At 42.6% G+C, this 12,612-nt stretch overlaps 1 protein-coding gene across 2 annotated transcripts in view; it reads right to left on the bottom strand.

Annotated features, from left to right (window-relative positions):
• The window catches only part of LOC138979904 (glycoprotein-N-acetylgalactosamine 3-beta-galactosyltransferase 1-like), a 60,913-nt gene that overhangs the window by 1,082 nt on the left and 47,219 nt on the right, over positions 1 to 12,612 (bottom strand). For both annotated transcript variants that reach the window (XM_070352673.1, XM_070352674.1), the window contains exons 3-5: positions 10,667 to 11,040; positions 5,375 to 5,662; positions 1 to 4,924 (exon numbers count right to left, since the gene is read on the bottom strand). The exon at positions 1 to 4,924 is cut by the window's left edge and continues 1,082 nt beyond it. In XM_070352673.1, coding sequence (XP_070208774.1) covers positions 4,778 to 4,924; positions 5,375 to 5,662; positions 10,667 to 11,040 — 809 coding nt within the window. In that variant the 3' untranslated portion in view covers positions 1 to 4,777. The remainder of the gene's footprint in view (positions 4,925 to 5,374; positions 5,663 to 10,666; positions 11,041 to 12,612) is intronic.

Below are 12,612 nucleotides of genomic sequence, written 5' to 3'. Positions count from 1 at the left end.
AGAAGGAGTATCAAAGCACTCGCGTTAATATTGTAACACCCAGAATGATCACCCTATATCACAGGAAAAATGATTGAGTGATTGATTTGTTGGTTGATTTATTGAATGATTGATTGACTCAAAGAAATTTCTTTGATTGGATAACGTGAAATGTTATAGCATTGTATGGTATTGCATTGTAAATGTACTGCACTGTATTGTATCCCCAACTGAATCCAAAAATATAGAGTTATCTCATGTTAACTCAGAACATGTGCTCAAAATTTAAAAAAACAAAAAAACAAGCGGAGGCCACCGCGACCCGTCTCACTCTTCAGGTTTAGGCTAGCCAAGCCTCATTAGTCTCAGTGTGATGAATTTTCCCGGGTTATCAGTATTGATCTTTTAGTTTCAGGCCGACAGATTGACTCAATGTTTAGATATCGCTTCATGCGACTTATTTATTTTTATTTTTTTATTTTCTATTTATATGAAAGCGGCTTCGCATGGATCCAATCTCTCGACTTGAAAGAAGTTTCTTTTCAGATGCTTTCAAGTGTGACTCAAGTTGACGTTGTGTGTGTGTGTGTGTGTGTGTGTGTGTATGTGTGAGTGTGTGTGTGTGTGTGTGCGTGTGTGTGTGTGTATGTGTGTGTGTGTGTGTGCTTTGATCCTTTCGTGCGCCGTACAACAAGGACTACAGAAGTTCTTCACCCCTCAGTCCAGGCCAGAAATGTTTTCCCATAAGATATAACATCAAATTGATGGCTGCGCCTGCAACCACCTTATGTATACATTGTAAAGAATGAACTAATTTAGCGTTCAGGCTGTGGACTCTCTCTCTCTCTCTCTCTCTCTCTCTCTCTCTCTCTCTCTCTCTCTCTCTCTCTCTCTCTCTCTCTCTCTCTCTCTCTCTCTCTCTCTCTCTCTCTCTCTCATTTGGACGAATCTTCGTTTGCGAGCCGCCAGGTTCCACCTTGCGTCAAATCATGCAGTCCGCACCGAATATGCACACCAGCGCTCATTGGTCTAAAACATATGTAAATATTGTATTATTAACCAATTATATTATATTATATTATATTAACCAATGAGCGGTGGTATGTTTCCAGTGTGTGCGCGAGGAAGCGCTACTGTCGAAAGCCGCTAGCGCAGTGTCGATCTCGGCAGGCGCGTAAGTAGGCTGCAGAGACAGATCTAGATCTAGTGTCTCCCACTCTTGCACCGTGTCACCTATGCTCACTGTGTGTGTGTATGTGTGACGGAGTGAATGAGTTTGGGTTGCTGTTTGTCGATTTCTTACGGGAGCCTTGAAGGCTTCGCCTCTTGTCTATTTCTTGTTCAGTTTTGCCTCTGTTGTGCCTCCGTTCTTCGTCAGTGTGCGTATGGTTGGGTACTCTGGTCATAGACCATTTATCCAATCAAACACCACAGGAAGCTAACAGCAGGCGCCAGGCTTTTGTAGAAAACAAAAACAAGAACGCTGAAGCGTTATTAACTATTAAGTCAACTGAATGTGAGGAGCCAGAATGTTATGCCGCATTAATATTGCAGATTAAAGTAAGGAAACCTTATGGATTTCGCGGAAAAGTGCGTTTTGTTGTTGTTGTTGCACTGCACACTTGAATACAAATATACAGATTTGCACAAAACTTGTTCGGTCTATACCTGAATTATTCAGGAATGCACGGTGCTGACGGGCGCAGTGGCGTGGTGATACGACGTCGGCCTCCTAATCGGGAGGTCGTGAGTTCGAATCCCGGTCGCTGCCGCCTGGTGGGCTAAGAGTGGAGATTTTTCCGATCTCCCAGGTCAACTTCAGTGCAGACCTGCTAGTGACTTAACCCCCTTCGTGTGTACACGCAAGCACAAGACCAAGATCTCTCTCTCTCTCTCTCTCTCTCTCTCTCTCTCTCTCTCTCTCTCTCTCTCTCTCTCTCTCTCTCTCTCTCTCTCTCTCTCTCTCTCTCTCTCTCTCTCTCTCTCTCTCTCTCTCTCTCTCTCTCTCTCTCTCTCTCTCTCTCTCTCTCTCTCTCTCTCTCTCTCTCTCTCTCTCTCTCTGTGTGTCGGTATGCATACTGCGGATCGAGTGTCCTACCGTCACATACACTAAGTCCCTGATACGACTTGCCGCGTGGAACACATTGTATATTGCTTTGTGAATCCATGAAGCTGTTTGGACCCATTGACGAATACCTCTCTGTACAAAGTTAGAGTGTAGTGCACAAATAAAAGTAAGAATAGTTAAATGTACCGTCCTCCTCGCAAAAAACGATCATGTGCATCACTATATATAGATCCTCCAAGGCTAATGCGTGGGACTCGATATGAGCATGCTCCCACGTTGACACTCAAAAACAATCTACACACTTGATAGAAGTCTCCCACTTTTTGACACGCTTATTGGCATGGTAGGCTTATAGTCAGTTATGAAATTAATTCAGAAAAAAAATCCCACTTTTCATAGAAAGCAGCGAGGCTAAAGATGTTTGGTAGGTGTCAAATTAAAAGAATGTCCTTACCACTCGTAACAGCCTGCACGGGTATATGGAGGTGTACTTGATCGCTTGAACGAGATAGGGAGTTCCTACATTGTAATGATTCAGGTGAGACTCGTGTAATAAACGTATCACAACACGTAAAGAGTCTCATCTTTGATGCCCCAGGGCCGCGATACCATTGTTCAGCCCATGAGAACCCTCAAGCAGACCTACAATGATTGCAGGGTTGCATTTCACAGAGGCATTATACAAGATCCTGTCAATGACCCTGGTCCCTTTTTTGTGGCTTGTGGGGCAAGACTTGTACGAAACATAATCAAGATTGCGAGGAGAACGACCGACTACTGAGTACGGAACCGATACAAAAATGACATCAGTATCCTCGTCTGAGACTGCAGGTATAACATTCGTGGTAAAACCCCAGGAACGGGGGGCGCCCCATACATGTACGATGGACGAACTGGTATCACAGAAATGGAAGCTACACGGGCAGTCGGACACGAGAAATATGACATCACGAATATCACGGTTCCGTACTCGGTAACCGGTCGTTTTCCTCGCAACCTCTTCACTGTCATGGTCAAGCGCGTGCGTAGGAAGATACTCAGAGGAGATTTGGGCAGCTTTCTCTAAATTGTTCATAGCTTTTTGCCTCCTTATGGCTGTGTCAAATAGTCAGCCCAGTAGAGACGATACATTTGGCTGCATGTCGTCAGCTGGCCCACAGAGCCTGGTGTAGAGGGGGGTGACCTGTGTTAAGAAATCCCAACGCTTTACATCGCAGAGGGTGCAGACTTGTAGAATATGTTCTCGAAAACGAGGAATGGCCGACGGATACTGTGGCTGCATGTGCAAACAAAACTATGGCCAGACAATAGCGGGCCGTTCCGTTTCCTACACCACTGACAGTCATCATGCGCACATGCACATTTGTTTTTCACCCAAACTCGATTTATACACGTATGTTGGTTTATCCATGGAATGCTCTTTATAATAAGCATCAAAAACAATGGGAAAGCCGTGTCTTGCTGTTGTCGTTGGGCTTTCCCGCGTTGCAACACCAGCGGGGCCACTTGGCACAGCGAAAATGACTTTCATCCGTCAAATGGGAACGTTATTGGTACAATACCATACAGGTAGCCGTATTCCTTCTTCGGAGGAGAAATCCTTATCTTAGCTTTATCTTGGTGTTCTGTTGTTGATGGAGATGATCGTCTACCAAAGGTCCTCCATGACTTACCCCAGAAAGGAAGTTGGAGATTTGAGACCAACGTCCCTGCTCATCTGGACAGACCGTGATGTGTTGTGCAGTTCTGCGCAGCTTACACTTCATCTTTTGGGTCTTAGGTCACTCATTTTTGCATCCACTTTCAACACACTTTTCACTCTTGGGAACATCGCTCAGACCGAGTCTTAATTCAATGATGTGTCCTGGCAAATATAATAAAGCAGTTAAAGGAAGGCACTGCGCTGGTCGTATAGGTCAACAGTGCGGGCTAGCTTGAAGCGCACAAAAGTTTCCTCAGTTTTTTGTTTCCTGATAATACAGCAATGTTGAGGCGTTACAATCGTTCTCTTTGACGCAGGAGTGGAAGGCCGTTTGTGAAGTGTAAACTCGATTCAATGCGTTTTTCTGTTCAAAACAAACAGTCCGGAGCTCGTTATTCACTATGATGCCTGCGCTTGTCTCCACTAGTTATTCCAAAACGAGCTATATTTAGCTCAGATTGCCTCACCGTCAAGGAACACAACTCTTCAACATTTTATATCAACCCATATACAGATATTTCCGAACATGGTCTATGATATAGTAACCATCATAAATGCTGCTAACAGCCGGCTTGAGCAATCCCTGCAATCATGATCACAGTCAAATAACCATACGAAAATATTGCTAACTGTTAGCTTGAACAATCACAGCAATCATGATTCCATTCAAATAACCATTATTAATATTACTTACTGTTAGCTTGAACAATCACAGCAATCATGATTCCATTCAAATAACCATTAGTAATAGTGCTTACTGTTAGCTTGAACAATCACAGCAATCATGATTCCATTCAAATAACCATTAGTAATATTACTTACTGTTAGCTTGAACAATCACAGCAATCATGATTCCATTCAAATAACCATTAGGAACATTGCTTACTGTTAGCTTGAACAATCACAGCAATCATGATTCCATTCTAATAACCATTAGTAATATTGCTTTCTGTTAACTTGAACAATTATTGCAATCATGATCACATTCGAGTTGATTTTCAACACTGTATGGGCGTGTGACTTCAGCTCTAGTGTTTGAGGTCCAGGTTGAGATCCTGAGGCTTGGAAATGATGCCGAAGGGCCGCACGTGGTAGACGAAATACTCCAGGGCGTACATTTTGGCAGTGTTGATGTAATGGAAGGTGATGGGATAGTCGCTGATGTTGTCAAGGCCCTGGAACACATATACAGACCATATAGAGGAATGATTAATTACTTCGCACACCTGAATGAATTGCACTGTTTAAGCTAACACAACACAACACAACACAACACAACACAACACAACACAACACAACACAACACAACAAAGCGCAACACAACACAACACAACACAACACGACACGACACGACGCGACGCGACGCGACGCGACGCAACGCAACACAACACAACACAACACAACACAACACAACACAACACAACACAACACAACACGACACGACACGACGCGACGCGACGCAACGCAACGCAACGCAACGCAACGCAACACAACACAACACAACACAACGCAACGCAACGCAACACAACACAACACAACACAACACAACACAACACTACACAAATCATAAACAACACAATAGCACGCAAAAAGGGGGTTTCCAATGTATAACATGTCGTACATACCTTTTTGGCGCCATTGGCATCGTAGGACAGATACCACTTGGGGTAGCCGCCTTGGAGATGTGTCTCGGGCCCGAAGCAGTGGAAGCGGGAGCGCCCCAGGCGGTCTACAGACGGGAGGATCTTGATCCCCATCCTCGTCATACACTTGCCCACCTCCACGTCCTCCGCCCCTCCGTCCTGGCGACACATGGAGGTGTTGTGTCCTTGGGTGGCCAGTCGTCTGAGGGCCTCCTTGCTCAGGATGTAGCCTGCCCCGCCACTCGCGTAGCCGTCTGGCTTGACGATCACCTGAGTAACATCGTACGTTTTGTTTTAGTGTACGGCCGTTCGGCTTGACGATCACCTGAGTAACATCGTACGTTTTGTTTTAGGGTACGGCCGTTCGGCTTGACGATCACCTGAGTAACATCGTAACGTTTTGTTTTAGGGTACAGCCGTTCGGCTTGACAATCACCTGAGTAACATCGTACGTTTTGTTTTAGGGTACGGCCGTTCGGCTTGACGATCACCTGAGTAACATCGTACGTTTTGTTTTAGTGTACGGCCGTTCGGCTTGACGATCACCTGAGTAACATCGTACGTTTTGTTTTAGGGTACGGCCGTTCGGCTTGACGATCACCTGAGTAACATCGTAACGTTTTGTTTTAGGGTACGGCCGTTCGGCTTGACGATCACCTGAGTAACATCGTACGTTTTGTTTTAGTGTACGGCCGTTCGGCTTGACGATCACCTGAGTAACATCGTACGTTTTCTTTTAGTGTACGGCCGTTCGGCTTGAAGATCACCTGAGTAACATCGTACGTTTTGTTTTAGGGTACGGCCGTTCGGCTTGACGATCACCTGAGTAACATCGTACGTTTTGTTTTAGTGTACGGCCGTTCGGCTTGACGATCACCTGAGTAACATCGTACGTTTTGTTTTAGGGTACAGCCGTTCGGCTTGACGACCACCTGAGTAACATCGTACGTTTTGTTTTAGTGTACGGCCGTTCGGCTTGACGATCACCTGAGTAACATCGTACGTTTTGTTTTAGTGTACGGCCGTTCGGCTTGACGATCACCTGAGTAACATCGTACGTTTTGTTTTAGGGTACGGCCGTTCGGCTTGACGATCACCTGAGTAACATCGTACGTTTTGTTTTAGTGTACGGCCGTTCGGCTTGACGATCACCTGAGTAACATCGTAACGTTTTGTTTTAGGGTACGGCCGTTCGGCTTGACGATCACCTGAGTAACATCGTACGTTTTTTGTTTTAGGGTTCGGCCGTTCGGCTTGACGATCACCTGAGTAACATCGTACGTTTTTTGTTTTAGGGTTCGGCCGTTCGGCTTGACGATCACCTGAGTAACATCGTACGTTTTGTTTTATCTAATAAAGAAAGGGAAGTAAGCGCTCTAAATGCATACGACATGTGTAATAGAGTAAGTGAGAGTTATTCGGAACCATTATCCTGGCACCTGAGAGAATAACAAGCATTGAAATGAGCAAGCGACTCTCTCTCTCTCTCTCTCTCTCTCTCCCTCTCTCTCTCTCTCTCTCTCCCTCTCTCTCTCTCTCTCTCTCGGTGCACTCTCTCTCTCTCTCTCTCTCTCTCTCTCTCTCTCTCTCTCTCTCTCTCTCTCTCTCTCTCTCTCTCTCTCTCTCTCTCTCTCTCTCTACAACCAATAGTACAGTATGGTGCTGAGATATGGGGACTGGATAAGGCTGCTCTGCAGTGTGAAAAAGTCCATTTATTTGCACTGAAGAAGTTCTTAGGAGTTCGAATGCGAACACCTAATGATCTTGTATATGGCGAGACAAACAGATATCCGATATATTTGAATTCTATTTTGACAAAAAGGTTAGGAAGCGTTATTGGTGATATTGTTCAGAAAGATCAAGTCGGTTATATTAAAGGCAGAAAAGTATCTACAATATTAAGGTTAATTGATGATGTAATCGAACAGTCACACGAGTTAAATCAACCTGGTCTGTTGGTCGCAATTGACTGTGTTCAAGCGTACGATAGTATTTCAAAAGAGTTTATTATTAAAGCCTTTCAAAAATTCGGGTTTGGGCCAGAATTTGTTCAATGGGTGACTGTGTTAATGAACGACACGGTTAGCTCAGTGCAGTATTGTGGATGGTTGTCGGATTTTTTTGATGTGAAAGCCGGGATTCGTCAAGGGTGCCCGTTTTCATGTTTGGCCTTTGTACTGGCCATTGAATTGCTGGCATCAAAAATAAGACAGTGTAGACGTATTAAAGGAATTTCGTTATGGAATAATGTTGATATTGCAACCGTTATTAAAATTGCTCTGTATGCAGACGATATCACCCTTTTTTTAAAGGATGAGATTGATATGTATTATGCACTTGAAATAATGAATGACTTTTCTAGTTTTTCAGGCTTAAGGATACATAAGAGAAAGTCTGAGGCGATGTGGTTGGGTAGTAGGAAACATTGTGATGAAACATTTTATAATTTTGTTTGGAAGAAGAAGTTGAAGATTTTGGGTGTATATTTTTGTAATGATAAGAGTGCTTCTTTGGTAGAAGATAACTGGACTGGAAGAATAAGGAATATTAAGCGATTGATTTGTGCATGGGAGAAGCGAAATTTGAGCATTTTAGGGAAAATATGTATTGTGAAAACGTTTTTAATTTCACAATTTGTGTATATTATGCAAGCGTTTGTATTACCTGACTGTGTTTTGAATGAAGTCAATACCTTATTGTACAGATTTTTGTGGCGAAAAAGAGATTGTAATCGGAAGGCCTTTGAAAAGGTGAAAAGAAGCGTTTTATGTTTTGAAATTGAAAAAGGTGGTTTAAAAATGATCGATATTAGGCAAATGCAAATTTCTTTTTTATTACAATGGGTTTCACAACTGACTACATCAAATGAAAATGATAATTGGAGTCTCACTCCAAAGATGATGTATTTGCGTTTTGGAAAGCACTTTGAATGTTTCTTATCGAATGTAAACAGTGCAAGATTTAAAGGGTTAGACCTAGTGAAATCACACTTTTGGAAAGCAGTATTAAAATATTGGCTGGATAATAACCACTACGATCGTGGGACAATCGGGCCGATTTTATTATGGAATAATGCATGCATAACGTATAGTGGCAAAGTTTTATTTTTTGAAAGTTGGATACGACGAGGTGTATTGGTATTAACTGACATTGTACGTTCGGGAGATATATTATCATATCAAGATATATGTGATTTGATTGGATATTCGCCAAACCGAATTCTTGAATATAATGTTGTAAAAGCTGCTGTGTCATTATTCATGAGGAAAAATGTTGTAAATATGACTGATGATGTTTGTATTACCCCACTGTTTAACGGCAAAAATGTGTTAAGTGCCAAAGAATATCGGAAAGAGATTATTAATATGAAAACAGATGTACCATGTTCCGGAAGATTTTGGAAGAGAAAGTTTAATGTAGAAATTGATGAACGTTCTTGGATAGTTGCCCATCAGTCAACACAAGAGACTAGATTAAGAGTTTTACACTGGAAAATTATGCACAACATTTATCCGACCAACATTCTCCTGTGTAAAATGAAAGTAACGGAAACTAATAAATGTAATTACTGTTGTGATGTAACTGATTTCATTGAACACTTCTTTTTTGAATGCCCGGTTGTATACAAATTCTGGAAGTTTATTGAAGAATTTATTTTTCGTACTTTAGAAATTAAGATTGTTTTGAAAGTTAGTGATGTTTTATTTGGTATGCATTTTGTAATGGTGAAAAAGGCAACTATGTATAAATTGAACCACATTATCTTAATCGGAAAGATGTGCGTTAGTATATATAAAAAAACAAATTCTTTTTTACCGTTGGAAAGTATTTTTAATAGGCAGTTACAGATAAGAAGCATTTTTGTGTGAGTGTTCGAAGAACAAAACGTTAAAAAAAGTTAGCTTGTTGTACTCGATAAGATGTATTTAATTCATTGTATGAGATATTGTTGATTGTTATTATTTATTTGAATAAAATTGTAAAAAAAAAAAAAAAAAAAAAAAAAAAAAAAAAAAAGAATTCTATTTTAAGATGCATTAGCTACTGGTTGAAATTGTTAAAGATGGAGGCGCACAGACTTCCTCGTAAATCCTACGAAATGTTGTATAAAATGGACGAAAGTGGTAAAACGAACTGGGCCTCAGGTGTCCGTTGTAAATTGTATGAGTACGGTTTTGGTTTTGTGTGGTTAAATCAGGGCGTTGTTAATGAAAAAGATTTTTTGCGTGTTTTTAGGGAAAGGTTGGTCGATTGCAGATGGCAAGAGTGGGATTATCATGTACAAAACAGTGATAGATTTGCTGTTTATCGGACATTTTGTACTGTACATGACATTAAACCCTATCTTTTGTCAAATATGGATAGGCATCTAAAGTTTATTATGACCAGGTTTCGATTCGGCATTTCAGAAATTGCAGTGCATGCTTACCGATATAGAAAACATAATGCCGATGATTTGATGTGTCCTCTTTGTAAACAAAACCAAGAAGATGAAGTCCATTTTGTTTTGTGTTGTCCATACTATAACAAATTAAGAGAAAAATTGATCCCATTTAAATATTATAAGAACCCAAGCATTTTCCGACTCAGCTTGCTTTTAGCATCACCTCAAGAAACTGTTGTCAGAAATGTATCCCTGTATTTGTATAAAGCCTTTAAATTAAGAGATGTTGTAACCTCATAGTTAAATGCCGTGTAATGTATGTGTTGTGCGATTATTATTTTGTACCTTTTTGTGTACACCTGTTGAGTTTAATTTATATGCAATGTGAACCGTTTGTTCACACCCCTTCATAAGGGGCTATGGCCTATTGAATAAACTATCTGCGTCTGCGTCTGCGTCTGCGTCTCTCTCTCTCTCTCTCCTGGCTCCTGGCTTCACCTCAAGAAACTGTTGTTAGAAATGTATCCCTGTATTTGTAAAAAGTCTTTAAATTAAGAGATGTTGTAACCTCTTAGTTAAATACCGTGTAATGTATGTTTTAATCTGTAGTCTTGTGCGATTATTATGTTGTACCTTTTCGCACCTGATGAGTTAAATTATTTGCAACGTTAACACTGTACTCCTTCATAAGGGGCTATGCCCTATTGAATAAATTATCTGCGTCTGCGTCTCTCTCTCTCTCTCTCTCTCTCTCTCTCTCTCTCTCTCTCTCTCTCTCTCTCTTCTCTCTCTTTCTTTCTCTCTCTCTCTCTCGAATTTCCCAGCTTACCTCCACTCCACCAAACTCTCCCCCCCCACCACCACCACCACCCACTCCTCCTCCGTCTCACCTTAAAGATGTGTCCGAAGTAGACAGGCTGGTTGGTGTCGTACGAGGACAGCATGTACCTCAGGTTCTCCGCGATGAGGTAGGTGTCGTCGTCAGCCTTCATGAACCAGTCAGCCTCGTCGAAATGCTTCTCGTACACGTAGCGAAACGCCTGCATGGTCTTGGCCGTCAGGTGCTCCCTGCCCTCGGACACGTTGAGGCCGATGGTGGGGAACGTGGAGTTCCACTGCGAGCTCATGAAGAGCAGCTTGTTGACCCGCTTGCCCCACGTGTTGCGCACGTGCACGGCCTTCTTGTCCAGGTTCTGGGGCCCCGTCATGACCCACACCAGCACGCGCACCTTCTTCGCCAGGTCACGGGCCGCCGTGTCGTCATCTGAAGACAAACATTGTTTGTGATAAACGTTGTTACGTGGTAATGTTGAATGGTGTCATAAAACTATGAATGATGAGGGTGTGTGTGTTTGTGTGTGTGTGTGTGTCAGTGTGCGTGTTTGTGAGTGTGTGTCTGTGTCTGTGTGTGGGTGTCTGTGTCTGTGTGTGTGTGTGTGTGTCTAGGGTCACATGAAATAGGTTATTCTTTTTTTTGTTTAAACATCAATGAAATATATACCAATTTGAACATTCTGTCTGTGTGTGTCTGTGTGTGGGGGGCGAGTGCGTGCGTGTATGCGCGTCTGCGTTCGTGTAAGCGTACGTGTCAGCGTGCGTGTCTGCGTGTCCACAGGTGACACTGGAGCCGTGTGCTCCTTGTCAGACGAAACAGATGTCAACAACAAAACGCTTGCGAAGTTGAAACAGAACGGTCTAGTAAACGTCGAAGGTAGGGGAGATAACACATGAAAATATCGACAACTTAAACCTGGCTCTCACTGGCTGCCTTATCTGATCAGCAAGTCCGTAAATGGACCTCTAAATCTGTCGACAGCTGTTCTCGACAGGGTGTCTATTGGCGAACACTTTACAGACTGCCTAACGCTGTTGGAGACACGTGGGGACTCCCGTGGTGTTGGGGCCGTATTCATGTGTGTCTAAAACACTCTCCCCATGACGAATCTTAATTCCAACCTACTCCGCTTCAGATGTTCTTGATTTTGATCGAGGAGAATTAATTATTTTGGAAGTACTCGAATTAACTTCAATGAGACGTGGGCTTGCAGTACAGGCGGGCTTGTGCGTTGACATTTACATATAGACAGACACTCATGCAAGGAAATGTACGCACAGACAAACAGAAAGACACATACGCAGACACATACGCACAGGGATACAAACATCCACAACGCACGCGTACAAACAGATAGTGTGTGTGTGTGTGTGTGTGAGAGAGAGAGAGAGAGAGAGAGAGAGAGAGAGAGAGAGAGAGAGAGAGAGAGAGAGAGAGAGAGAGAGAGAGAGAGAGAGAGAGAGAGAGAGAGAGAGAGAGAGAGAGAGAGAGAGTCTGGAGTCTGGAGTTTGGAGTCTGGAGGGTTTATTGATTAGGCCTTGGGCCCATTTCAATTCGGGATGTACAAAGTTTCAAAATTACATGCTTCATGAATAATAATCATAATAATATTAATCATAATAATAATCATCATCATCGTAATGACAGTCGACATGACGACAGTGAAAACAGGCAATTACAACAGCAAAACGTTTGAAAAAGGACAGTAATGCATCAACACAAAATCCAGTCTCTGTCACACTTCACTCATGTCTCTCTGTCTTCCTTCCATCCATCCATCCATCCATCCATCCATCCATCCATCCATCCAACCATCCATCCATCTATCCATCTCATGTCCCACAGTCATCCATCCATCTAATCATCCGTCTGTCTGTCCAACCATTCATCCGTCATCCATCTATTCATCCCTCCATCTAGCCCTTCACATGCCCTTCCACACGCAAATCTGCAAACAGTTATATGCATAATCGTTGCATCTCTGATACAAAGCATCACATT

Source organism: Littorina saxatilis, linkage group LG11 (genome assembly GCF_037325665.1).
Source record: "Littorina saxatilis isolate snail1 linkage group LG11, US_GU_Lsax_2.0, whole genome shotgun sequence".
In the NCBI taxonomy this organism is placed as follows: domain Eukaryota; kingdom Metazoa; phylum Mollusca; class Gastropoda; order Littorinimorpha; family Littorinidae; genus Littorina; species Littorina saxatilis.
Note: the sequence above shows the minus strand (reverse complement) of the source record. Positions and strands in the feature narration are given on the sequence as shown.